The sequence below is a fragment of the Littorina saxatilis genome, linkage group LG2, assembly GCF_037325665.1.
Source record: "Littorina saxatilis isolate snail1 linkage group LG2, US_GU_Lsax_2.0, whole genome shotgun sequence".
In the NCBI taxonomy this organism is placed as follows: domain Eukaryota; kingdom Metazoa; phylum Mollusca; class Gastropoda; order Littorinimorpha; family Littorinidae; genus Littorina; species Littorina saxatilis.
This window is the reverse complement of record NC_090246.1, coordinates 34,858,249-34,884,802: the sequence shown is the minus strand read 5'-3', so window position 1 is coordinate 34,884,802 and position 26,554 is coordinate 34,858,249. Positions and strand designations below refer to the sequence as shown.

The following is a 26,554-nucleotide window of genomic DNA, read 5'->3' as shown; positions in this document are numbered from 1 at the left end:
AAAGCAGACTATTGTCTCTCTGACATTCCACTATATAATGAATTGAAATGACTTACGTTTATTCAGTAACAATGTAACTTTACACTAAAACTGAAAACAGACAAGAGTAGCTGACATTTGATTGAAAAAAGTAGCGTTGAAAGCACTGACCCGTGTCTTCTCATCGATGATGGCCTTGTTGTCCAACAGTAACTGCACCATGTTGCTCTTGCCCCAGCGTGAAGCAACATGGAGCGGTGTGATGTTGTTCTGCACACACAATCACAGGCAAAGTTATTGATGTAAACGTGATACAAATCTTAACACAATATGTTTCCACAGACCAGGAAACCAGGGCCGAGGTGCACCAAGCCAAAGTGGGTGAAACCCAAACGGGTGAGAACTGGGTGGCCGAGTGGTAACGCACTTGCGCTCGGAAGCGAGAGGTTGCGAGTTCGACCCTGGGTCAGGGCGTTAGCAATCTTCTGCCCCCTTTCCTAACCTAGGTTCAAGTGCTAGTCTTTCGGATGAGACGAAAAACCGAGGTCCCTTCGTGTACACTACATTGGGGTGTGCACGTTAAAGATCCCACGATTGACAAAAGGCTCTTTCCTGGCAAAATTGTATAGGCATAGATAAAAATGTCCACCAAAATACCCATGCGACTTGGAATAATAGGCCGTGAAAAGTAGGATATGCGCCGAAATGGCTGCGATCTGCTGGCCGATGTGAATGCGTGATGTATTGTGTAAAAAATTCCATCTCACACGGCATAAATAAATCCCTGCTCCTTGAATATGTGCGCGATATAAATTGCATAAAATTAAAATAAAAAAATAAATCCCTGTGCTTAGAACTGTACCCACGGAATACGCGCGATATAAGCCTCATATTGATTGATATTGATTGAGAACAAACCGCGGGGCCTGATTCGTTGACATCACAACAAATCTCAATTTCAACCAATCCAACACTGTGGCTGAAAGCTCTCAAAGTAGCTAACCAAATAACTGTCAGTACAGCCTTCTGGACAGTGAATAGTGTATTTATGTGGGAAAACTTTTCAAACAATTACAACAAGTGATTTTTTTCTGAACTATCTATCAATAAATGTGCAGTTCTTGTTTTAAAAATGTTCTGTCAAAGCAGCTCACCAAAGCCAAAAGCACTCAAATGAATTCATGAAATATGCTTGAGGTGGTCCTATTTTTTACCAAAAACTTAGTGCTAAAGCTTTGTGCGGCCAGCTTTGCGAAGCATATTTTGGGTAGTCAACTTGGCCCGGTTAAGGACTGGCTTTATAATCATATCATAACAGCCTTCTCTGCCACATTTAGACACACTACCCATGGATCCAACAACAGTACCTTGGCCTTGAAGTTGACATCGGCCCCTCTCTGGATCAGCAGGTTGCTGACGTTGGTGTTACCGTAGTGAGAAGCGATGTGCAAGGGAGTGAACCCGCTCTGGAAATCATAAACAGACTGGTGCAAACACTTTTAAAATCAAGTGGAAAAATCACAGCAATAGAGGAATTACACTGGTCCAGTTCTGACTTTGGCACTGGTAATGGCACTGAAAGAGAGAACTATTTGAATAGTGTGTTACGAGTGCAAATACTGAAGGGTAGGTTGTGTAATATTTCACAGGATCTTGCAACAGAGCAATTCAGATACAGTGTGTATTATGATCATTTTACATTCCAGACATGATACTTGTTCATCTACAAGTTGATTCTACTTCACAAGACTATTGTAAATGCTGAGTGCACATATAAAGTACATGGGGATGTCTTGCTGTGCTTGGCAACACTAACAGTGCTTTCACAAAGTACACATGTACAAGAATAAAAATACTGATTTACTTTCATAACTGCTCATAATCATTAATGCCAACAACACCCAATGGATAAGATGTAACACTAACAAGAAGGGCAAAGCCCATACGACTCACATGCTTTACACATTTTTCCTACCAAAATACATGTGACCTTGACCCAAGGTCAAGGTGATCCAAGGTCATGCAACACAAAGCTGGTAATTCAAGACATAGGAAGTACAATGGTGCTTATTGGCTCTTTCTACCATGAGATATGGTCACTTTTAGTGGTTCACTACCTTATTTTGGTCACATTTCATAAGGGTCAAAGTGACCTTGACCTTGATCATATGTGACCAAATGTGTCTCATGACGAAAGCATAACATGTGCCCCACATAATTTTTAAGTTTGAAACAGTTATCTTCCATAGTTCAGGGTCAAGGTCACTTCAAAATATGTATACAATCCAACTTTGAAGAGCTCCTGTGACCTTGACCTTGAAGCAAGGTAAACCAAACTGCTATCAAAAGATGGGGCTTACTTTGCCCTATATATCATATATAGGTGAGGTATTGAATCTCAAAAACTTCAGAGAAAATGGGAAAAATGTGAAAAATAGCTGGTTTTTAGGCAACATTTATGGCCCCTGCGACCTCGACCTTGAAGCAAGGTCAAGATGCTATGTATGTTTTTTGGGGCCTTGTCATCATACACCATCTTGCCAAATTTGGTACTGATAGACTGAATAGTGTCCAAGAAATATCCAACGTTAAAGTTTTCCGGACGGACGGACGGACGGACGACTCGGGTGAGTACATAGACTCACTTTTGCTTCGCATGTGAGTCAAAAACCATGACATAAACAAGATGCTCTGTTAACACACAAAACAATATCACATTAATCCAAATCTTTTTGAGAAAGCTTTGAATGAGGCACAACCACAACAACAAAATATAGGTGCAATAACTCCTCCACACAAAACAGCTTCAGTGTATAAGAGGAAGAAAGACCTAGCTTGCAACAGTCATGGACAAATGCAAATACTGACATAGGGGGAGGGAGTAGGAATGGAGGGACAGGGAGAATTAACAAACACACAAGAGTGGGGGTGTCCTAACAAACATTCACAGACAAAAGCATACAAGGGAATGGCAGAATCAAACACAAATCAGGAAAGCTGTTTTGACCAATTTTTCACAGAGAAAACAGTGTTGCTTCGGACTTCATCATACTAAAACAAACAAACAAACAAACAAACAAAACAAAAACAAAAAACAACACATTATGGGATTGGTAAACATGCTGAGTGCAAGTCTCATTTTTTTCTAAGTTGTATCAGGAGTCCATCAAATATATAGGCCATCAAACACAGCAGGAAAAATGAAAATTAGTCTGGTAATCAGATCCAGTCAATTCTTGCATGCAGCTAACCAGCAAACAAAAGAGCATTCTGTTAATAAGACAGATGTTTCAATCTAATCATTCTCAACTGATATAATGAAATATAGCTGTTGGTCTCAACTTTCATCATTTCAATATAATCACACACACACAAAAACAGTAATCCAATCCAGGATAAAGTGCACACGGAAAAAGGGTATTTGGGGACAACGTTTCTTCTGCAAAGACTTAGTATAAACAGTGCTCGAAAGAGCCTTCGAGTCCATGAAAAGGAACCAATTCTAACAGTGCTTGCCTCTCTGCTTCTGACATTATTTATCTGACAAACAAGATAACAAAACTGTGCATGACTATGAGAAAGAGATGTGAAAGTGGGTAACAAAATTGTCAAAGGCTAGGACTAGGAGAAAAAAAAATTGGTCAAGAAAAAGCAAATACAAAATTACACGGAATTATCAAATTGAGATGTCCTAATCAGTTGCACTTAGACTAGAGTTAAATCGCTGATGCTTTGTGTACACCTTTCAGAAACTGATTTTATATTTGTACTTCTGGTGGCGAGTTGTACATCTTGACCTAATTTAAATCCTTCTTACCATTTCTACTACTGATCATCTGCAGAGAACTAGAAGATAAGAGCAGCTTCTCTACAGTGAGCACTTTTCCTGCATGGGCCAACATGCTCCATCTCAGATAAAACGTTCAACAGTAAAAAATAAATAAAAAAATAAAAAAATAAATAAATACAAAAATATAAATAAAAATTAAGGGCTGCATTCATGAAATTATTACACACTGTTAAACAAAAGGAACTACCCAAAGAACGACAACAACAAATTTAAAATAAATAAACTCTGACAAGGTTTTAAAAGCAGCAAAGTTTAAAATACAGGTGAACAACACAACCGAACTAAATCCAACAGGTGACAACAATACCGGGCATGACACAATGTGACTTGCAATGTGAGACAAACCTTGGTGGTGTCGTTTACAAGACCTCCGCTCTACAAGTGGCATGAAAAGGCAGAGAGAAAGAGAGATAGTATGGTTAGTTATGATTGTCTAGGTTCTTCTGCATAGCTTCTTGATGTGTCAGTGGTTTGCATGAATTAACACCAATATAAGGCAACGTCAAGCAAGAATGAGAGTGGTTTCTCTAAGACTTAATTTTGAATCCTGGCTAATTATATTTATTTCAGCCTATAGGACTTGGTCACCTTGAGGAGCTGCTGCATACCATTCAAGTTTTGCCATTTTCTTCTTCATTCATGGGCTGTGACTCCCACACACACTCTAAGGTATGAGTGGGTTTTTAAGTGTATGATTGGTTTTGTTCCTGCCTTTTAGGCAGTCATACTCTGATTCCGGAGGGTTTTGCCATCTAATAAGGAAATAATATATTTGTGGCCTTCCTTCAAAATGTCTTGGTCAAGTAAACAAGCAATGTGGAGAAGGTCTCCAGAATTTTTTTGGACTTAACATCAGCATTTTTCAGTGGCTGATATCTTCCTTAAATAAATGTTTTACTACCTATTTGACGATGGCATATTCGCTAACAACCGCAGTACTCAACTAAAGTGTACAGGGCACAGTTAATATGCAAGCACGAAAATCATCCTCTGCAAAATATCATATTTTACTCCTCAATTTTGATCAGTGCGCTTTGGTTCAGTTACAAAAGCTAGCACCGCTTAAATATTGTTCGACTCACAAGCTTGCCTCCCTGCAAACAAACACATACAATGGTGGTCTATGCAACAACAAACAACTTTTAAATAACTCTGATCTATAATTCAATTTCTTAGTACAAAATAAGGGCACTCTCATTCTCCTTTGACGCACCCGTGTACACGACAACATCTCATGTTTTTGTCTTCTTTTCTGAACATGAGGTATTCTCTTTTAGGCCTATACTTTAACAGGGATCAGAAAAGAAGAGGTTCCATAAATGGCAATGTTTTTACAGTGCTTTTAACTTACACCTTCCATGATCTAGCATTCTGAAGGCAGAATCCTGCATGTCTCCATAATGTAAGGCTTCTTTTTAAGCCTACTGTCTATATGATACTTACCGAGACAGTACTATTCTTGCACATTATCTATTATAGGCCGAAAAAATTGGACAAAACGCTGCGTGGGTACAATTATCTCCCATAACCATGCGCCACCGTGGATCCCAAGCACTGTCTGAGTGCTTCCCCCTTACAGGATGTAGGTGGCGCGTCCTCTTTCTTTATGAGCTGCAGACCCTCAAAAAGCCCATAACATATCAAGAGGGGAGACGGGAGGGAAACTCTAATAGTACTGTCTCGGTAAGTATCATATAGACAGTAGGCTTAAAAAGAAGCCTTACAGTCAATATAACACTTACCTCGACAGTACTATTCTTGCACAGAATACCAGAGTGGTGTGAGGGTGATATGTAGAGTATTAAACTCCTTAATCAAAATCACTTAAATCCAAGGATTAAGATACCCAGGCAATTTTCGAACAGTACTACCGTAAAAGAAAATATACCCAAGAAAAATACCTTAGACTGACGTGACCATGCTGGCAACCACTGCTTTGGCAATGCCATACGACTGGTCAAGCCTGAGACTGGAAAAGTCTCGCATATAGTGGTTAATAAACGTGGCTGGAGTCTTCCAGAACGCGACCGCCATTATGCTTTGGAGCGAGGCACCCCGCACGTGCGCCAACGAGGAGCCGATAGCCCGAATCTCGTGTGCCCTGATGTCAGGGACCACATCCACTTGAGCATGAACATAAGCCTGTTTGATAAGCAAGGTCAGCCAACGAGCTAAAGTTTGTCTAGAAATATCCGATTGGTACTTCGGATTAAGCGAGACAAACAGTGACCGCTTAGAAGACCGAAAGCTACGTGTTCTATCCAGGTACACTCTAAGGGCACGTACTGGGCAGAGGAAGCGATCAGGGTCATCATGTTCAAGAGTGGGAGCCAAGGCTTGAATGACTACTGGTTTGGACAACTCCGAGGCATTCTGATTCTTGGCTCGAAAGTCTGGTAGGAAAGCCAACGTCACCTGATGTGTGGTGAACTCAATGTCAAATTCCAGGCCACTCAAAGCTTGAATACCACTGAGTCTACGGCAAGTGGCTAAAGCGATGAGGAACACAGTCTTAAAAGTCAGAAACTTGATACTAATGCCTGCCAGGGGTTCAAACTCCTTGCTACGCAGGAGTTTGAGAACCAGGAAGACATCCCACTTGGGAAATGAAACCCGAGGTTTAGACACCGCTGCATTGCTAATACCCGAAAGGACATTAGCGATGAGGGAGGAACTGATCAAGTGTTCAGGTCTGCGACCAGTAGCAGCCGCAATCGTGGAAGTGATGGCAGATTTGTATCCAAGAAGAGTCTTAGAAGAAAGACTCTTCTTTTGATACACTTCCACCAGGAAGTTGGCCAAGTCCTGTGTTGAGGGATAAAGCGGCTTTATCCCCTTGGACAAGGCGAAGGAGGCCCAAGCTCTCCAGCGTAAGTCGTAGAGCTGATTAGTTGATCGCCTCTTAGCGTTCAAGGAAAACTCTACTGAACTCTTGTGCAATCCTAGTGCAAGCAGTTTGGAGCGCACAAGAGCCATGCGGTCAAGCACAGACTCTCTGGACGTGGATGAGGGAGGCCTGATCGAGGCTGGAGCAGACTTCCCCCGTCCAGATTCAGAGGTAGAGGGTCTACGTGGGTGAGACCGCGAAGATCTGGAAACCACGGAGCTGTTGGCCAGTAAGGCGCGACCAAAATCAGTCTTGGCCGTTCCTGCAGATACTTTGCCAGTACCCTCGGAATCAGAGATGTCGGGGGATAGGCGTAAGCATCGAGGAGCCTCCACGAGAGAGTGAATGCGTCCACGTGGAACGCATTCGTGTCTCGAAAGGGGCTGACGTACCTGGGAAGCCGAGCGCTGAATCGAGTTGCGAACAGATCGATCAGAGGACGGTCCCACCTTGCCCACAGACGCCGTAGAACGTTGTGAGCGATGGTCCATTCTGTGGGGAGAACCTGATCGCCCCGACTGAGAATGTCGGCCAGGGCGTTCAGTTTCCCCGGAACGAATTGGACTGACATCCGGACCTGATTGGTCTGGCACCAGAGCAGAATCTCCTCCGCCAACAGGGAGAGGGACCGAGAATTGGTGCCCCCCTGGTGGCGAAGGTAAGCTAGGCATGTGGTGTTGTCCCCGTGGACCAACACATCCTGATCCCGAATCAGGAGGCGAAACTCCAGCAGAGCCCGACGAACCGCCTCCAACTCTAGAAAGTTGATGTGTAGGAGGGACTCCTCCTGGGTCCAGACCCCCTGGGCCTCGTGCAGGTCCAGGTGGGCCCCCCAACCCCGCGTAGAAGCGTCGGTGTACAGGAAGAGAGACGGCCGTCTCGGTTGGATAGGCACCGCAGAGTTGAGCCAGATCGGGTCCAGCCATTGGACTACAGCCTCGTGAAACCAAGGCCCGATCTGGACCAACTCGGTGTAATCGAGAGGCCTGGAAGTCCGATCTGCTACTGCCCGTTGCAGGGGACGTTTGTGTAGCCTTGCAAGGGGCAGCAGCAGAGCGACAGACTCCATGGAACCCAACAGTTCCGCCAGCCGTCTGTGAGGAACAGCGCGGCAAGCCTGAATGGAGAGGATCTTTCGCCTCAGGGAGAGGATTCTGTCCGGGGAGGGAGACACAGTGTAAAGCACTGTGTCGAACGCCATCCCCAAGTAGCAAAACTGCTGGGCTGGCACGAGGTCCGACTTGTGCCACTGTATCTGGAACCCCAAGGCATGGGTCCGGTCCAGGACCTGCCGGGTGTGTTGGAGGCATTGATCGCGAGACTGGGCCAGGGTGAGCCAATCGTCCAAATATTGACGCAGACGCACACCCTGAGCTCTGACCAACGCCGCCAGCTCCTTGACCACCTTTGTAAAAATCAGCGGGGCCAAGGACAGGCCGAATGGGAGGGCCCGAAACTCGAACACTGTGCCCTCCCAAACAAACCGGAGCAGATGTCGGTACCCCGGGGCCACCAGGATGTGGAAGTAAGCATCCTGGAGGTCCACAGACGTGGCCCAATCGTTTGGCCGGATGGCCAACCGGACCGACGAAGGGGTTTCCATCTTGAACTTGCACCTGCGAAGGTACAAGTTCAAGGTGGAGAGGTCCAACACCGGCCTGAACCTGCCGTCCTTTTTGGGGACGGTGAACAGGCGGGAGTAGAACCCCGGAGAAGGCTGAGAAAGGGGGTAGACAGCCTTCTTCTCGACCAACGAGTTCACCTCGTCTTGAAGAGCCTGCCATCTGGCAGGGTCTCGAGGAGGGGGGAACGTCAAAGGTAGAGCGGACAATGGAGGTTGTGACGACAGCGGTAGAGAAAACCCCGACCCCACCACCCTCAAGATAAACTGGTTGGAGACCAGTCTGCCCCACATGTCGCGGGCCCGAAAAAGGGAACCGACGGACGAAAGAGGGGCAACTTGAGGGGGCGTCAACGTAGGGCCGGGACTCACTGAAAATTCTGCTGGCGGGCAGGCGCAGGCTTGCGACCACCCCCCTGGTGGTGCTGCTTACCCTTACCTGTCTGAGCACCCTTCTTCTTGCGCTTGGGAGCACGAGAAGCCGGGGCCGCAGGGGGGAACGCGACAGGCGCCTGAGAGGAGGAAGAAGGAGGCAGTGAAACTGGCTTCTTCTTCTTCTTCTTCTGAGGCTGGGAGCTGGAGGTGACTGTAGCACTTCTCTTACTCCCCGCCGACGTCGCCGAAGCAGCGAGGCCAACCATCAGAGAATCAGTGTTCCTCTGGCGTGTGGACTCCACCACAGAACGGACAGTGCCCGGATGAAAGAGGGAAGAAGGCTGAGGAAACGTGTTCCTCAGACTCTTCCTCATATCCGGAGGCACTAAAGAAGTAGCCAGAAAATGATCACGGAACAGGGCCAACAAGTGGACCCGTGTTCCAATGGCCAATTCTGCCGCAGTCGTCACGCACGATCGCACGGCATGCAAAGCCCGATCCACTCGAACCGTGTCAAGGACCCGAGTGGAATCGGACTCTGCCCGATCGGGAGGGTCCAACAGTGTGGACAGCGTGCTCATCCATGTCAAGGCCTGTGATTGGGCCTCGACAATGGAAGAAACGGTGGCCTCAAGATTGTGGAACGAAGCAGAGCTCAGTTCCACCTTCTTGACCGAAGGCACCTCCCCAACGAACACATCACCGTCAGCCCCACCCTGAACACTCGAAGTCTGGAAAGGGAGAGTTCGAGAGTCAAAGGGAAAAGGGAGGGACGAAACAGATTGGACACGAGGAAACAGTGGAGGTGCGCCTCCCGAAGGAAAGCACGGCACTGAATCCGCGTCCTCCCGAGGAACATAGGTCGCGTTCGCACGTGAATCTGTACTCCTCAGGCGATGTGCTGCCGCTTCCACCGTGGCACTAAGACTGGGGTGGAACGCGAATTGCTGGCGGCCGGATCGTTCATAAAACGAGCCGCCAGCAGACGCGGCGTGTGCCTCCCGCGCCCGGGCCGAAGCGGACTCCAAGGACGAGAGGGCGTCGGAGGGAAGGACGTCCTGAAACTGTTCAAACGTCCTTCTAGCTGTGCGAGGGAGAGCCTCCTGCCTCTCGTCCTCAGACTCCACGTCCTGTGTGTCAACCGAAGGGTTGGGAACACTAGACGACAGACGCTTAAGAGAGGCATCCGTGGCGTCAAGACGCCGCGTGATGTCTGTCATGTACTGTTGGAAAGTACGAAGCATAGCTTCGGAAGTTCCATCAGAAACCGGCAAGGGTAGAGGATCAGTGTTAACCTCAGGGCGACCCTGATCCTCCTCCCCATCGTCCTCTGACTCACTCTCCTCTTCACTTCCCGACAACTCCTCAACAGCAGGAGTGTAGGAAGCTTGAGGGGGAGGAGCCGAAAGTGATGAAGTAGGCTGTGACGAAACGCCCACTGAAGCAAGAGGCCGCGAAGACCCCTGCCCCAAAGACGAAACGTCTCCAGCAGCCGAAGGGAGAGAACAAAAACCCTGCGACTGTTGGGTCAGTCCAGCCAACGAACCCCCGCCATTTATAGACTGAACAGGGACCCATCGGGTCTGATCAGAAAAGAAATGGTCCGGTCCGGTCGGGGGTGCCGATCCGGTCCGGTCGGGTGGTCCGGTGTTCCGGTGATCCGGTCCGGTCCGGTGGTCCGGTCCGGTCCCGTACCATCCGGAGGTCCCGTTCGGCACAGAACCATCCGTACCCACAAAAGTGTTCGGGTGGTTCGGTCCGGACGTGGAAACACCGTACCACCCGGACCCGTAGGTCCGGTGGTCCGGTGTGTTCCGGTTCGGTGCCAGACCACCCGGACCAACAGAGGTGGTCGGGTGGTCCGGTCCCGACCGGACCACTGGTCCCGTACCGTACCATCCGGACCCGTAGGTCCGGTGGTCCGGTGTGTTCCGGTTCGGTGCCAGACCACCCGGACCAACAGAGGTGGTCGGGTGGTCCGGTCCCGACCGGACCACTGGTCCCGTACCGTACCATCCGGACCCGTAGGTCCGGGGGTCCGGCAAGGGCCAGAGGTACTGTCCCGCACCGGACCCTAAGGTCCGGTACGGTCCCGTACCATGGGTCCCGTCCGGACCAAACCCGGAGGTCAAGTCCAGTCGGGACCCGTGGGTCCGGTTCGATCCCGACCCGTAAGCCTGGACCGTTCCGGACCCTTGGTCCGGACCATCCGTCACCCGAACACCAGACGCTAAGGAATGGCGTGGGGTCAAGACGGTCCGGTCGGAGGTGTCGGTCTGAGCAACAGAAACAATGTTCCCGTCGCCCTGACCATTCGACAGAAGTACCACGTTCTGTCGAACACCTCCACGTCCAGTAACTAGTCGGCCGGAGCGTTTCATAGAGGGACAGCCACCAGTCACACGGACGTCAGAGGGAACCGTAGTAGCAGTGGTCGTAGGCACGAAGCCTGAAACCCCTGCCCCCACAGGACCGCCCTGAACGGGGTCAATTCGCATCCCAACCCCAGCGGGGAGGGAATTCATAGACCCCGTCATCTCCTCCGATCTCCCCCCCCATGAGTCCGAGACTACTGTCGAAACAGCAGTAGACGACCCAGCGAGGGAGTTCAGAGGAGGACCCGTGTCCCTCCTGGTTTCCACAGCGGTGGAAACCGAGGAGGGCACAGGAGAGGCACCGGAAAAGAAAGAAGTCGAAACCTGAGTCTCTCCCGTAGCCCCTAGATCAGATTCACCAACCCCCAAAGAGGGTTGGGAATCGACCCGCCCCCGGATTCGAGCCAGGGAGGAGAAGGAAACCTTCCCCCCAGGCTTGAAACCGGGAGAAGCTGAAGCCTGAGACTGAGGGCCGGACAACGGCGTCGAAGGGGGGGAAGCGTGTTCCACGGAAGGAGAAGGAGAAAGAAGCTTTTTCTTTCCCCTCGACCTTCCCCGAACCTTCGACGGCGCAGCCCCGCCCGAAGTCCCAGGTTCAAGCCCAGCCTGTTTGAGCAAGCTCGCATTGAGCTTGCTCAAACAGGCTTTCTCCGCCCTCCCTCGCCGCAAACGCAAAACATGACGCTGTGCGCCCGGAGAAGGGTTGCCCCCGGCAGACTCTGGTTCCGTAGAACCAGAGCCCAAAACAAGACGAGACATCCTACCTCGCCCTGTACGTACCCTTAAAAAATCGAGAATTAACAAAATTCAAAGAAAATTAGGTCAATACTCAAGTGAATGAGGCGAAACGAGAAGCAGACGACCGGTCACCACGAAGTAGGACGGTAGGCACGCCGAGTCCGCCACACAACAACGGAGGCACAAGTTGGAAGAAAAACAACGTAGCCTCAAGCCAGAAGTGGAATAACACACAAAAATCCAACAGGTGGTAATCCACACAGAAAAGAAGACTCTAGAATCCAAAATAATCCGGGAGCGCAGCAGAAACACAGCCTACTGTCACGCGCGAAAAAAGAAAGAGGACGCGCCACCTACATCCTGTAAGGGGGAAGCACTCAGACAGTGCTTGGGATCCACGGTGGCGCATGGTTATGGGAGATAATTGTACCCACGCAGCGTTTTGTCCAATTTTTTCGGCCTATAATAGATAATGTGCAAGAATAGTACTGTCGAGGTAAGTGTTATATTGACAAGGATCTACAAATACTGCCATAAACTGTGGTGTTGCATTTGCGTCAAACCCATAAAAATGTCTACAACCATTGAGGCTGAATGGTTGTCTGATCAGAAAAAGGTATCATCTTTAAACAACTATGTTTTGTCCAGATTCTCTTGCAGCCTAAAGACAAGCAAACAGACATTAGAAGATGCTGTCCTCTCAGTTTAATAGACTGATGTAAGAAAACAAAACAATCAGTCAGATCTGTAAAATCACATTTGATGTTTAACTCCTACAGCATCTTTAAGGAGAGAAAATATCAACCAACCATTTAGTGTTCATATAGTCCAGGCCTAATGACATGTTAACCATCATGAAAAGGCACTGTACCCTTATTCATCACTTCATTAATTCGATTTTATGTTAAACTTAGCATTGACAGCATTAATCCACCCGTCAACTGTTCCCTGGAACTCACCTTGGTCTGAAGGTCAATGTTGTTCTGTTCGTTCTGCAGCAGCAGAGCAGCAGACTTGACATCGTCCTTCTTGGCGGCGATGTGCAGGGCTGGTAGTCTGACCTTGCCCTTGGTGTCGTGCTCCAGCAGTACGCTCACCACCTTGTCGTGACCCTGCTGCAGCGCCACAGCCAGGGGAGTGAACCCATCCTGCAAGCAAAACAGTTTGAGTTGAGTGCTTGGCGTTGATACAGGCTCTACAAATAAGTTGCTTTGTCAAACTACCAAGAAATCAAATGCTAAACGCTTGAGTTGAATGAGTCAGAGTGACACAGAATCTGTTCAAGTTAACCAAAAGCAACTCTGAGAACAGAATGAAGGATTTTTCAAAATTTGAAGAGACTGCATTCTTCTCAGGCTACCACAATCACATATAGGTACCCATGGCCTTAAATTTTCTTTTTTGAAACAATGGCACACTTCTATAATTCCAAGGACAACAAAAATCATGAACGTAAAGGTTATTTAGACTGTTTCAAAGACCTGCCAAGTGCGATCATCCAGATCAGAATAACGGGTGGCTTACCTCTGTGGCCAAGCTCTGGTTGGCATTGTTGCCCAGAAGGAAGCGAACAACTTCAGAGTGACCTTCCTGTGCTGCCATGTACAGCGGCGTGAAACCAGCCTGAAACACACAATCATTCTGGTAACCTTTTCCACCATTAATCACCAACACCACATCAAGATAAAAGTCTTCCTATGGAATTTAGGACTTGAGAATAAATGTCGATATGATCAAACAAACCTGACCTTTTATGTTAACACATATTCCAGGTGGTACCTATACCAGGGGCATCATGATGCAACCATTTTCTATTTCTGTTCACATAACAAGTGCTATTTCATCTTTCTGAGTCTACACGTGGTACTCTTGTGTATCCCTTTTAGAAGCCATCTTCTAATAAAGGTACCAGACTACTACTGTTCCACGATTTTGAAATTAGGAGAATTCATCCAGCTATGACCAAGTAGATCTGATCTGATCCAGAAATAACTGCTTTTGTACCCCCGGATATATTCTTTGATAAATAATATTCACCAGCAAGCACTAGTGGGTACAGTGTGTTTGAACACTTGTAAACATTATAAAGCCAAACTTGCCCTGCCGGAGACCATCTCTCAGTAACACCCATCCACTTACAAAGATTACCCTGGAGGATCCCCACAAAGTGTCTTGCTATCTCAAATTATTCTCCTTTCCATTGCGACCATCCGTCTATAACCACCACTTTTGGTCGGTTCCTTGGGTGGTCGTTAATAGACAGGTTTGGGCGGGGATGTAGCTCAGTCGGTAGCGCGCTGGATTTGTATCCAGTTGGCCGCTGTCAGCGTGAGTTCGTCCCCACGTTCGGCGAGAGATTTATTTCTCAGAGTCAACTTTGTGTGCAGACTCTCCTCGGTGTCCGAACACCCCCGTGTGTACACGCAAGCACAAGACCAAGTGCGCACGAAAAAGATCCTGTAATCCATGTCAGAGTTCGGTGGGTTATAGAAACACGAAAATACCCAGAATGCTTCCTCCGAAAACGGCGTATGGCTGCCTAAATGGCGGGGTCAAAAACGGTCATACACGTAAAATTCCACTCGTGCAAAAAACACGAGTGTACGTGGGAGTTTCAGCCCACGAACGCAGAAGAAGAAGAAGAATAGACAGGTTTGAATGTAAAGGTAATTGTATCCATCATTTCATGGTGATCTGTGTGTTATTCTCACCTGGGCCTGCAGGTTGACATGTGCCCCATTGTCAACCAGGATCTTGACGATCTCCTCATGGCCGGCCAGTGATGCAATATGCAACGCTGTGTTCCCTTTCTGCACACATGCATCAACCATTGGTTCAATTCAGTTCTATTCGTTTAACAAAGGCTACAATTATTAACAGTGCAATAATTTGTAGAAGCATGATGTTCATGAATTCTGTTCTGAATGCATGTAACCCTCTTGTGCTGCTTTGTTTATCCTACATTCTCATATTGGCCACATGCGTTTGTAGGTTGTCAAGAATGAGTACAGGATAAACATTCTTAGTTGTAAAATGGTAAGCGGTCACACTCACTGCCACTAATATTTTGTTGAAAAGTTGAAAACCAGTTCATCAAACATTACATTTTTATCCCCAATGTACTTACAAATTAAATGTTTAACAACAGAACACCCATTTGTCAGTTTTGCAGTATGATGTGCAAGGAAGATACACTCCAATGAGCCCCAAAACATACAGCCCCTAACTTTAAACCTTTTCCAATATCTCCTGCTCGGGCTCCCATTAATGCAGATCCAGGTACACAATGCTACCTGCGGCACTTATCTGTTTCTTTTTCTACTGGCTTCCCTGTGAGCTTTGAGCATTCATAATTTTAGAAAACTTGCAGTACATACTTACTTTGCTACGATTTTTTTAAGTTTGAAATTGACCAAGTTACTTTCCATGCCACAGGAGGAAAAAAGGTTAAAGTTATCAATGTTACATGTGTGTTGACTCAATCACTGACCTTGGTGGCAGCCTCAACATTGGCCCCACGTCGCAACAGCTCCGTCACTATGTTCACATGGCCTTCCTTCGACGCCAAGTGAAGCGCGTTCAGCCCATTCTGCAACACATTAACCATCGTGTCAGTCTCGCCTAAGGCTAGGTGTTTAACTTTAACATTTCTAAAGAATGCAATTCTTGGAAATTGATTGAACACAAACTGATGCACGCATTGTACTCAATTCGACTGGTCCATTTTAAGTTGAATTTTAATTTTCACAGCATGGCCCACATTACTGCAAAAACCATACCAGTTACCACGTTTAAATAGCCAAAAACACTGTATGCAAAAAAAATAGTAAATTAACAGAAACACCTCAAAACATACAATATGATACATGTATTTGCAAAAGTGTTAATGCATCTAAATTGGAGTTTGTGTATGCTCCCATGCCATGGCAATTAACCAACCTCAGTCAACGCCTATGAACGCCAGCTCAACACTAGACTTCATATAGTTCCCATCAAAAAAGACTTCACATTGTTCCAATCACAAAATATTGTAAATTGTACATGTATCATTGTATGCAATTTCCCGAAAAGGAGAACGGCTGAATTTCTGAATTGGGCTAGTGCAAAAAGCATGTTCAAATGGTGTAAAATAAACAAATGTGTACTCACAGGGTTGCTTGTGTTGATGTCAGTGCTTCCCTTCAGGTACTCCAGTACTTCCTGCAGGTTTCCATCCCGAGCAGCTCTCAGGAAACCCGCGTTTCCGTCACTCTGCAAGCAGAATAATACATACCATTAAAACTCGTTATCATAATATATAATTAACTGGGTAACATAAATTCTGTTTGATGAAGCGTTTTGGGCGTGTATTTGAGGGACCACACGACATGCTTTCTCCCCAAAACTATATACACTCCTAGTGTCCTACAACCAAGCTGTCACATACAGTTTTCAAAATGTGTGTGAAAAAAAGCAGAATAGACAAGAGTATGTTAGCTATAGCATTCTTGGCCATATAAATTCACAGATAAGGTCTGCAGCTTCTAAAAATACAGCACATGTGCATACATGTTGTTTGTGTGTAGTGTGTGTGTAGTGTGTGTGTGTGTGTGTGTGTGTGTGTGTGTGTGTGTGTGTGTGTGTGTGTGTGTGTGTGTGTGTGTGTGTGTGTGTGTGTGTGTGTGTGTGTGTAAATGCACACATACACTGAACATGCATGCACATTTATGTGCTTGATCTACGCCTGTCTGCATATCAGTCTGTGAAGTTATTATTGAAATTTTATAAAGAGAAAGAGTGCCTTTGAATAGGACATAAAAGGTCAGCCTGACCTTAAGGGCTAAGTCAAACCAGGCTCAGTTGAGCAGGCTGAAGTGTAAACGGTTAAGGCCCTTCCTTTCACTTTCAGTAAACAATTATATATTCATCCAAGATCAAATAAAAACAGGTCATCACACACACACACAAACAAACTCACATACACACACTCAAACACGAAAATCTAAACAAACAACAGGCCCTCTGAGGTATACCATACATTGATACAATAACAGTACTTCAAAAAGAAACCAAACAAAGGTGTATATTGTCCATACTATCGCTTAACTGCCTTCAACATGACACACCCGTCACCCAAATCACAGTTTGCAATAACAAACGCCAAAATCAAAACAGATACTCCTTTTTCGACCTCACGTTTTTCTGTAAAGTTCAGACCTCGGCCTGTTTTCTCAAGTCAAACTGCTACTTACACAGTGACACCGCCTTACAAACTGAAAGTTAAAATGTCAAGGCTATGTGTGTGTAAACTTTTTAAACCACCTATGCACTCCGGAGTCTACGAGCTGTTACAAAACTCTTGTGTAGTTTAATTTGGTTATACAGTCGAACCCGTCTAAAGAGACCCGCCAAGGGACAGAGCAAAAGTGGTCTTTATTGACAGGTGGTCTCCAGGGCAGGTTGGACTCTACATGATTTTGGTACTTCCTTTCTATAAAGCTCTTCTCTCAATCCCACTCCCACCCCCACCCCACTCCATAACAATTAACACACACAGGATCTCAGAATCTTTTTCTCTAGCTGTTGGTGAATGCAACCATTTAAAGCAAGTGTCACCAGCTAATTATCTAAGCCACCTGTGGCTAAGCTCCAACAGGTCACAAATTTGTTTGCTCTGCATTATCACAGGGTACAACTTGTAATAAAAGACCAATCAATAGCAGTAAGCAAATTAGGAAGCCACACCGGTAAATTGTCATACAGACAATAAGTATGATATGTGGAGGAGAAGAAAATCAATTACTCCTGCGAGTGTTTGTCAAAGTAAGTCTGAGAATCAGAATAGAAACATGTTTGTTCTTGATTCATTTTTCTAAAGAATGTTTACCATGGTAACCTAAATTCTTATTTGCACCAGCAGCAGCAACATATCTACATGTTGCACTTTGCGACCTACAGTATGAAGTAGCCTACTTTCCTTTTGATTGTAATTTCCAGCCTCTGAAGTGACAGCAGTTACCCCTCAAACCATCATTATCAATTTAAAAGATAAAACCATTAAGCCTTCAGATCATAAAATTAATGTCAACTGAGCTGGAGTTCACTGTTAGTTTTAAGTGCAAACCGCTCCAGGGTAGCATGCTAGCAACATAAAAACAATAAATCGTCTAATCAAATGATCCACTCCACCTTGTAACTTGTGTCTTAACTTCAATACTGCAAGAACAGAACACCCAGGCACACATGCACAGAGAGAGAGAGAGAGAGAGAGAGAGAGAGAGAGAGAGAGAGGGGGGAGGGAGAGAGAGAGCGAGAGGGAGGGAGAGAGAGAGCGAGAGGGAGGGAGAGAGAGGGAGAGGGAGAGAGAGAGAGCGAGAGGGGGAGAGAGAGGGAGAGAGAGAGAGAGAGCGAGAGGGGGAGAGAGAGAGAGAGAAAGCTGTCTTTATTACAAACCCTACAAGTAATGGTTGAGTGTTGCTTCAACAACTTCATCTTCACATGGGGGACACAGTCAGTCACATACGAAGACAGACGGAAAGACAAACTGACGTGCAGGTGTGCGCGCGCGCACACACACACACACACACACATTCACACACACACACACACACACACTTAGAGAACCAGAGAGAGAGAGATAGAGAGAGAGAGAGAGAGAGCTGCCGGCATGGGATAATTTGAAAACAAGGGGAGACAGGCATACATTTGGTGATCTAGTGCTGGGAGAAAAACAGTACACAGCTTCCACAGACAAAAGCAGAAACCGCTTTTCACGGCGCACATCTCTACCGGCAGACAACGATCGATCCTTTCGATTGCCAGAACCCCGTGACACCAAGCATAGTCAGCACTTTTTTTTTCAATTCCACAGAAAGCTACACCAAACCTCCAGGGCACTCTAATCACCATCACCAGTAATCGAAACCCACAAATGCAACCTGATTCCTATCGCTCATGCGCATGATAAACACAATGCAATATTGTATATTTGCTCAATTATGTTACAATACCCACTAATGCAGCCTGATTTATATCGATCATGTGCCTGATAAACGACATGCATGCAATTATATATATATATATTTGTTCAATTCATGTCATATTACCCTTACTCTTATGAAACCTGATTCATATTCCTCCTCCACCCCGCAAAAACCATGCAATATTAGTTTATTTACTTGATTTATGTCATAATGCTTTTAGCAAGGCAAAGTGTTCAAAAGTATATTCCCATCATATCTCCGACAACAGAAGAAGGAAGTCTGACAACTTCCCGTGTCACTGTGAGAGTTGGTGGTGGAGAAGGAAGCCTGGAGAACTGTCAGTGTCACAGTGAGAGGTGGTGGTGGAGGAGGAGGAGAAGAAGGAGGTGCGGAGAGGGGGGTGAAGAACAGGAGACGGCTAAGGAATTTGCCTGGCATCGATCGCTTTGGCTGGGGGAACGTGACTTTAAGAGAAATACTGGCGTCAGCACTATCCCTACGTTCAAAAGGGCTACTGGTGACACAGAGACTTGGTAGACAGTTTTTTTTTAATTGTGTTTGGGGGGTGAGCGGGATGCTTGCTCTCTCTCTCTCTCTCTCTCTCTGCTTGTGTGGCTGTCGGTGTCTGTGAGTGTCTGGGTGTTCTGTCCCTTCAGTCTTAAAGTCTGTGTAGGCAATTCTGATGTGCGTGTATCTGTGAGACGCTGTCCATCTGTGTGACAATGTGTGTATCTGTGAGACGCTGTCCATCTGTGTGACAATGTGTGTATCTGTGAGACGCTGTCCATCTGTGTGACAATGTGTGTATCTGTGAGACGCTGTCCATCTGTGTGACAATGTGTGTATCTGTGAGACGCTGTCCATCTGTGTGACAATGTCCAAAACAAAGACTGCCTGAGTAGGATGACTTCGTCCCGATCCTTTCCGGCTAGACTTTCAGCAATTTATCTTCAGCCCCAGGCTCGTAATTATCTTCCCAGAATCTAATCAGATCACAACAGCTCACACAAAAACAATGCGAGAGATCTGCTGAAAATATACTCGCAATGTTATTCAAAAGGGGAAGGACAGACACCAATGTTCCAAACTACCAGTACCAATAAATGACAAAACAAATAAATGAATAAATGAAATACATACGTACATCCTTCGAATTAATCGTTAGGCCAAAAAAAAAAGGTCTGTTTACGGTAACATAGGCCAAAAAAATAGGATCGGTAGGTCGGGATTTTTTTTTTCCCCAAAAAAACCCATATTTGTACGTTATTTTTTTTCTCCCCCAAATGCCAAAAAAAAGTCTAGGGTCGCGCGAAAAAGTTAGGGTCGGTCGGGTTACCGTAAACAGACTATTTTTTTTTTTGCCTTACCATGTATACAGTAACACAGTAATTCAGTAATTTCTCAGATGGTAAGTCTCCATATTCTATGTACTGCAAGGGCAATGTGTCCTACCTGTTACTAAAACAATTAAACTGAAAGGTCGCTTCTACAATAAATTACCGAAACGGTTTTCTTCAAAGGGAATGACAAATGAGACGCTCGCACGACACGACTGACTGACGGTGATGGGTAGAAACCGGGGCAGGGGGAAATGGAGACGACATTGAGAGAGTGACAAACAGAGGTGGAGAGGGGGGAGGGGAAAGAGGGGAGAGGGAGAGAGAGGGAGAGAGGGGGGGCTACAGGGCGACTGACGTCATGTCTGAGTGCGGAGATGTATGCGAGCTCGGGGATCGGACCATCTCCATCGATTTTTCCTCTCCTCTTTCCCAACCCCTGGCAACGGGTGTGAGCTGGCCCTCTGAAGCGAACGGATACAATCTGAACAGAAAGACACCAGCAAAGGGGAAGAGGTGACCGCCAAAGGAGGGAGCTGGAAGGATTAAAAAGAAACTGCTGACTTCTCATTCCAAACCCAGAATGTTAGAACTATCAGTGCAAAGGAATTAGTACACAATGTTCTGCTGGCAGCAGTTGTTCTCAATGAGAAGTACCCTTATTTCTAAAGACCCTCGAATCTGTCCGACCGCTATGTCCTCCCCTCTCGGCCTCTGTCGGTCCTTAGTTTGTCTCTTGCACAACAGGTGAATGAACTGAAATCAACGCGCTACTGTAATTCCTCCAGAGAACTGAGCGTTTAATAAACTCAACATTAACTGATAAAGTTATGCACAGCATAAGTCCGTGTACCCTCTTAGCCAGAAATGCATACTTCCATACATGCATCAACACATCCTTGCCAAACACAGCCTCAAACCCACGGCACAAGTATATATTGGAAACAAAACACACAATAATTATAGAACAAGAAATACAAACCCATTCCCCTTACCCCAACCATTATTATATGTATCGACTGCACGGCAGTCACAGGCTAGGCATTTAAACATTAACTGCCCTGGAACTTAGCCACGCAAAGAAACCCCTTCCAGCCGATCGATTTGCAGCTGAAAGAACCTACAAAAACCTGAACCTTTTAAACACTTCTTCACAGCGGAACTCTGTCAGCCACGGCAGCACGTACAGCCGGATCGTCATCGATTCAGTAATCCTGGGGCTATGACAGCTGTGTGCGCTCATGCCAACCCGTGGCATAGTGAGGCTTCTTCTCCTCCGTGCAACAAAAAATAGTGAGTGCACTCAAGCAGAAGTCCGATGTCGGATGATATGGATTAATTTGACGCTGCTTCAAGGCAAAGGAGACACATAATGAAAACCATCTATAACCTTTTCTGCTAACCCAAGAATGCTGAGCAAAGCACTGAAAACCTTCTCACAAAGAAAATATTCGCTTTCAAGATCGTTTAAGAAAAGTGCTAAAGCCAACTCTGCCGCGGTCGCGCATGAATTAAACATCAGGATGAAATAATTATACAGACTAGGAAGCCAACAGAAATGCTTGCGCTGCAAATGAGATTCGACACTTTTTAAATTCTTTCTTCTTTACTTCATTCGCTCACTGTCACCTCCTTAATCCTACTGCATGCCCGCGCAGAGAAGAGAGACAGAGGGAGAGAGAGGGGGAGGGGAGACGAGGAGTTGTTTTCCGACAAAGCAGCTATATTGTTCGATGCCTTGTGCGGAGGTACAATCGCGAACAGATACATGGACACACCCATGGATACTCGCCTACCCCAACCCCAGAAACACACAGGCAAAGGCTTTGCATACATGTATAAACGGCAAGCGCGAACAAGCAACTAACATAAGGTGAATCAAGAACACATTATAAACAAACAGACTGAGCGACTGACAGACAAGAGATTATAATGTAAAACGTGGGTAAATGATCATATAAGCAGTCATTCCCAGCAAGAGAGACAGAGGGATGGTGTGCATGTTCAGGTATCACTCTGCACTTGCACAGTACCGAGACAACCAACCAGTAGGTAGGAAACCAATCAAGTACATACTGTACAAGCGTTGGGTATGTGTCAAACTAAGTAACGCTGCACACAACTGTGACATCGTACGATGTACCTCGGAAGCCCTCCAGGTTGTCGACATCGACAACAGATGTGTTTCACACCAACACGCTACAGTCACAATCCAACACTCACAGTTTTAGCGCGACTACATCATCCAACATACTGGATCGATGACTGCACAAGTCTACCTACCTTCATGATCCAGAGTACAGCGTAACATTACAAAGATGGCGACGATACGTTTTGCGCAAATACAAGACAACAGTTTTCCACATGAAGCAAACAAATGTTAACAATGTTAGACGATCAACATAAACAGCCATCCAATTTTTATCCAGGTGAGTGATAAGCCACTTCAAAGGCGGAATCAAGCCGACCTGGCCAAGTTAATGATCCAGAAAGCACGTGAACACCCCATAACTCTCTCTAATGATCTCTGGTGAGACTGATTAACGAGGGGGCCAAATCTCGCTAGCACGGGCAACATGTCTAGTGAGAAAAAAAGCGTCTGTGACCTCACCATTGTTTGAATCAAAGTCTCCCACATCTGACAGCGAGATAGGGAAAGAAAGAGGAGGGGGTCTAGAACCAACAAACACTACAATTATTCACTCCAATCCGCCGAACTCCTCCCCTTCTCTTTCTACCCCTCCGGCTCACGAAAACACAGGCCAAAAGTCTACAACAGAAAACAGAACACATCTGCTTATTCCAGCCTCTGATAATTTCACCGGCTTCGCCCCATACAGTCTTGAGTCGAGCGTTTGAAAATGCCTGAGTCTGAAGGCGGGTGTAACTTACACCTCTTGGTATCAGTCTGCCTTAGAGATGAGGACGACAGTTGGCCAGATGGCCAGAATAGCGCGCTGCATTTTTCTGCATAGAACTAAGGCGCGTCTGCCACGACGGTGCCTGAGCTAAACATTGGTGGGCACTGCTCACAGCCCGGCACACGATACTGTAAACATTCCCCGTCCCTTCACCTCTCTCGCCACCATCCGCCCTACCCTTGGTCTCATGCCTGCATATCCCAGATGCACAATAGCTGTAGTGTAGCCATAGCAACGGCTCCCGACTGACTGACTTGACTGACTGGGTGGGAGGGGTAGAGATCCGACGTGTGATGAAGGTCTACAAGTGGGTGTGAGTAGAAAACGTATTCCACTTTACAGACTACACCGTATAAAGTTCGCGCTAACCTTGCTTGCACATGGGCGAAAGGGCAAAAAACAAAACGCTGTGAAATAGTGACAACCACGTTGTTATTTCGCATGCACACGAACAAACAAACAAATCACCGAAGGTCAGACTGAGAGACATTTTAGCACATGTACGAGTAGGGGAGGCGGATGTGTAGTTTCTATGACAGCAATAAGGTGGACAATGACATGATTTGGCCATCTCAAGTAGAAACACCAAAAGACATACTTATAATATATATTGTACGAGTGGTTGAAACAACATAACAAACACTGATGCAGAAGAAAAAACATGCAACTGTGTACCAGCATAGCCGCCAAACGGCACACGCCTTCTTCGCACCTAATAGATCTCCCGTGTGAGTGAGCACCGTGATCGTTATCGCTTCACACTGCTACAACCTGCTTATTTTTAGCTGCTTCAGTCTCACAAAAATAATAATGGTGCGGGGGAGGTGTGGAGGTAAATATGCGCTGAGGCTGGGTAAGATCTTATTAATTTTGTGCATAATTCGAAAATGCATAAGCTGGCCTGAATTTCGGATAGTCGATCTCTCTCTCTCTCACTCACTCACTCACACAAGCAGTGGCCGTTATTGTCTGCCTAATCAATTCATCATTAAAAACAGTTTCTAAAGTGTCCAAAGTTCGTATTAGCATCAAATTAATCTTGAGGATCAACATGAAAATAATAGATATATATAGAGGTTACAACACGAGTGGTTTTTTTTTAAATTTATATATGTATGGCTTGTATTTCAGTCAAGACCCAGCGGATGAATATCAAGAGGCTCACGCTGGGTCTTGACTGAAATACAAGCCATATAAAAAATCACGAGTGTTGTAACCTGTATATCCCATGAAGATCTAAAAGACAAAGTGTGACGGAAACATCAAGCTTTAGTTGTCTGTTCAGATGAGGCACCTCCGCACATGCATACCTTATTCTAAAGGCACGTCTGTTGATCTATGTCAAGTCGGTGCATAATGGTGACTCGTAGTCGATGATGTAGAGGTTACATGCCGAGTCTCAGTGATTATTAAAAATAATGGTCGAAGTTGGCGGATCATGAAAAATGCGAGCTTCAGCGAGCTTTTTCATGACCGCGAACTGAGACCATTATTTTTAATAATCACTGAGACGAGGTGTGTAACCTCTTTATTCCTCCTTTCTTCAGTTATTCAAAGAAAACAGGAGTTTTTGTGCGAAAGTTTGATCGAATCCGAATCACTCAACCAGTCAACCTGCGCAGGCGATCGATTAATGCGCGGTTGTATAGTTCCGTGCAAATCATTCCATTCTGTTAACACTTCTTGTCAGTTTCCCTGTTTTAGACTAAAATCAAGTACACAGATATGCTGTTATTCTGCTGTGGCGGTAAAGGCAGATATTGTGTGTTCTGTTTATGTTTTAGTATCGTTTAGGATAATGTTCTTTCGTCAAATGGGACTAGCAGACGAACTTTTGCACCCGTGTTCCAACGTTAATTACTGTATGAAGTTCAGTTTTCTGGGGAAAATAGTGTATGAAACCGCTTTATGTTGTTTAAATTGATGAGATGTGTGCATTTGGTTGCGTGTGATCTGTTTATAAAATGAAATATTGTTGAAAACTGACCGTCGGATTGCAGTCAGTGTTGTCGAAGAAACTGCGTTAAAAGAAGGGGAACTACTCTTGTCGGCAAGAGTATGAGTTACTTGCCTTGGGAATTTGCTTGTGATGAACGGTGTGTGCACGGCAGATCTAGATTCAGAAAACAACCTAACTCATGGATTTTATATGGAGATTCATGTGTTCAGGCCTGTAGTTGTTAATTTAAATGCGGTATGTTTGTATTGTTTGCTCCAGAGATGTATATTTCGTACGTATAGAGCGTTCGGAACTTTTCAGTCGCAAAAGTAGTACCAAAACAGAACAGCTTCTCAACCCATTGCACTATCGAGGATTCAGGCTGTTGCTGGCTCGTTATTTGTTTGGTTGCTGGGTCATTATCGAAAAATAACTAGCTCTACAAGTTTACAGAGGTAAAGAAGCAGAGGGGGGAATAAATTTCTGAATCTAGATCTGCCGTGCACAAACGTTCATCACAAGCAAATTTCCAAGGCAAGTAACTCATACGTTGTATGGCGACAAGAGTAGTTCCCCTTTCAAATTTCTTTTCCCTCAGTTTCTTCGACAACAGACAGCAATCCGACGGTCAGTTTTCAACAATATTTCATGTTATAAACAGATCACACGCAACCAAATGCACACATCTGATCAATTTAAACACCATAAAGCGGTTTCATACACTATTTTCTCCAGAAAACTGAACTTCATACAGTAATTAACGTTGGAACACGGGTGCAAAAGTTCGTCTGCTAGTCCCATTTGACGAAAGAACATTATCCTAAGCGATACCAAAACATGAACAGAACACACAATATCTGCCTTTACCGCCACAGCAGAATAACAGCATATCTGTGTACTTGATTTTAGTCCAAAATAGGGAAACTGACAAGAAGTGTTAACAGAATGGAATGATTTGCACGGAACTTATACAACCGCGCATTAATCGATCGCCTGCGCAGGTTGACTGCTTGAGTGAATATGATTCGATCAAACTTTCGCCAAAAAAAACCTCTTTTCTTTGAATAACTGAAGAAAGGAGGAATAAAGAGGTTACACACCTCGTCTCAGTGATTATCAAAAATAATGGTCTCAGTTCGCGGTCATGAAAAAGCTCGCTGAAGCTCTCATTTTTCATGATCCGCTAACTTCGACCATTATTTTTGATAATCACTGAGACTCGGCATGTAACCTCTACATACAATGAAGAAATACTGTGCAAAATTGTTGTTACAAAAACCGCTGTTGTATCCAGCTGTTTCCCACACAAGCCAAGAGGAAATTAGTCTCACGATGCCCAGCAAACACAATACATTGTGACACACGCTGTGAAAATGCTCCATTTAAAAAAAGAACCACTGCTGGGGTCCCATACAATCGAAACCAAGGAGTGTAAATAAAGAATACAGCAAAATATGCAAATGCTTGCAGTTACTCTTTTGCGTACTCTCTCTCTCTCTCTCTCTCTCTCTCTCTCTCTCTCTCTCTCTCTCTCTCTCTCTCCCCCCCCCCACACACACACACACAGGGA

General features: G+C 45.6%; 1 protein-coding gene across 1 annotated transcript in view; it reads right to left on the bottom strand.

Annotated features, from left to right (window-relative positions):
- Positions 1-26,554, bottom strand: part of LOC138952780 (uncharacterized) — a 219,007-nt gene that overhangs the window by 164,333 nt on the left and 28,120 nt on the right. Inside the window, exons 2-9 of the mRNA XM_070324514.1 lie at positions 15,975-16,076; positions 15,316-15,414; positions 14,537-14,635; positions 13,350-13,448; positions 12,785-12,973; positions 4,175-4,204; positions 1,347-1,445; positions 151-249 (exon numbers count right to left, since the gene is read on the bottom strand). Coding sequence (XP_070180615.1) covers positions 151-249; positions 1,347-1,445; positions 4,175-4,204; positions 12,785-12,973; positions 13,350-13,448; positions 14,537-14,635; positions 15,316-15,414; positions 15,975-16,076 — 816 coding nt within the window. The remainder of the gene's footprint in view (positions 1-150; positions 250-1,346; positions 1,446-4,174; positions 4,205-12,784; positions 12,974-13,349; positions 13,449-14,536; positions 14,636-15,315; positions 15,415-15,974; positions 16,077-26,554) is intronic.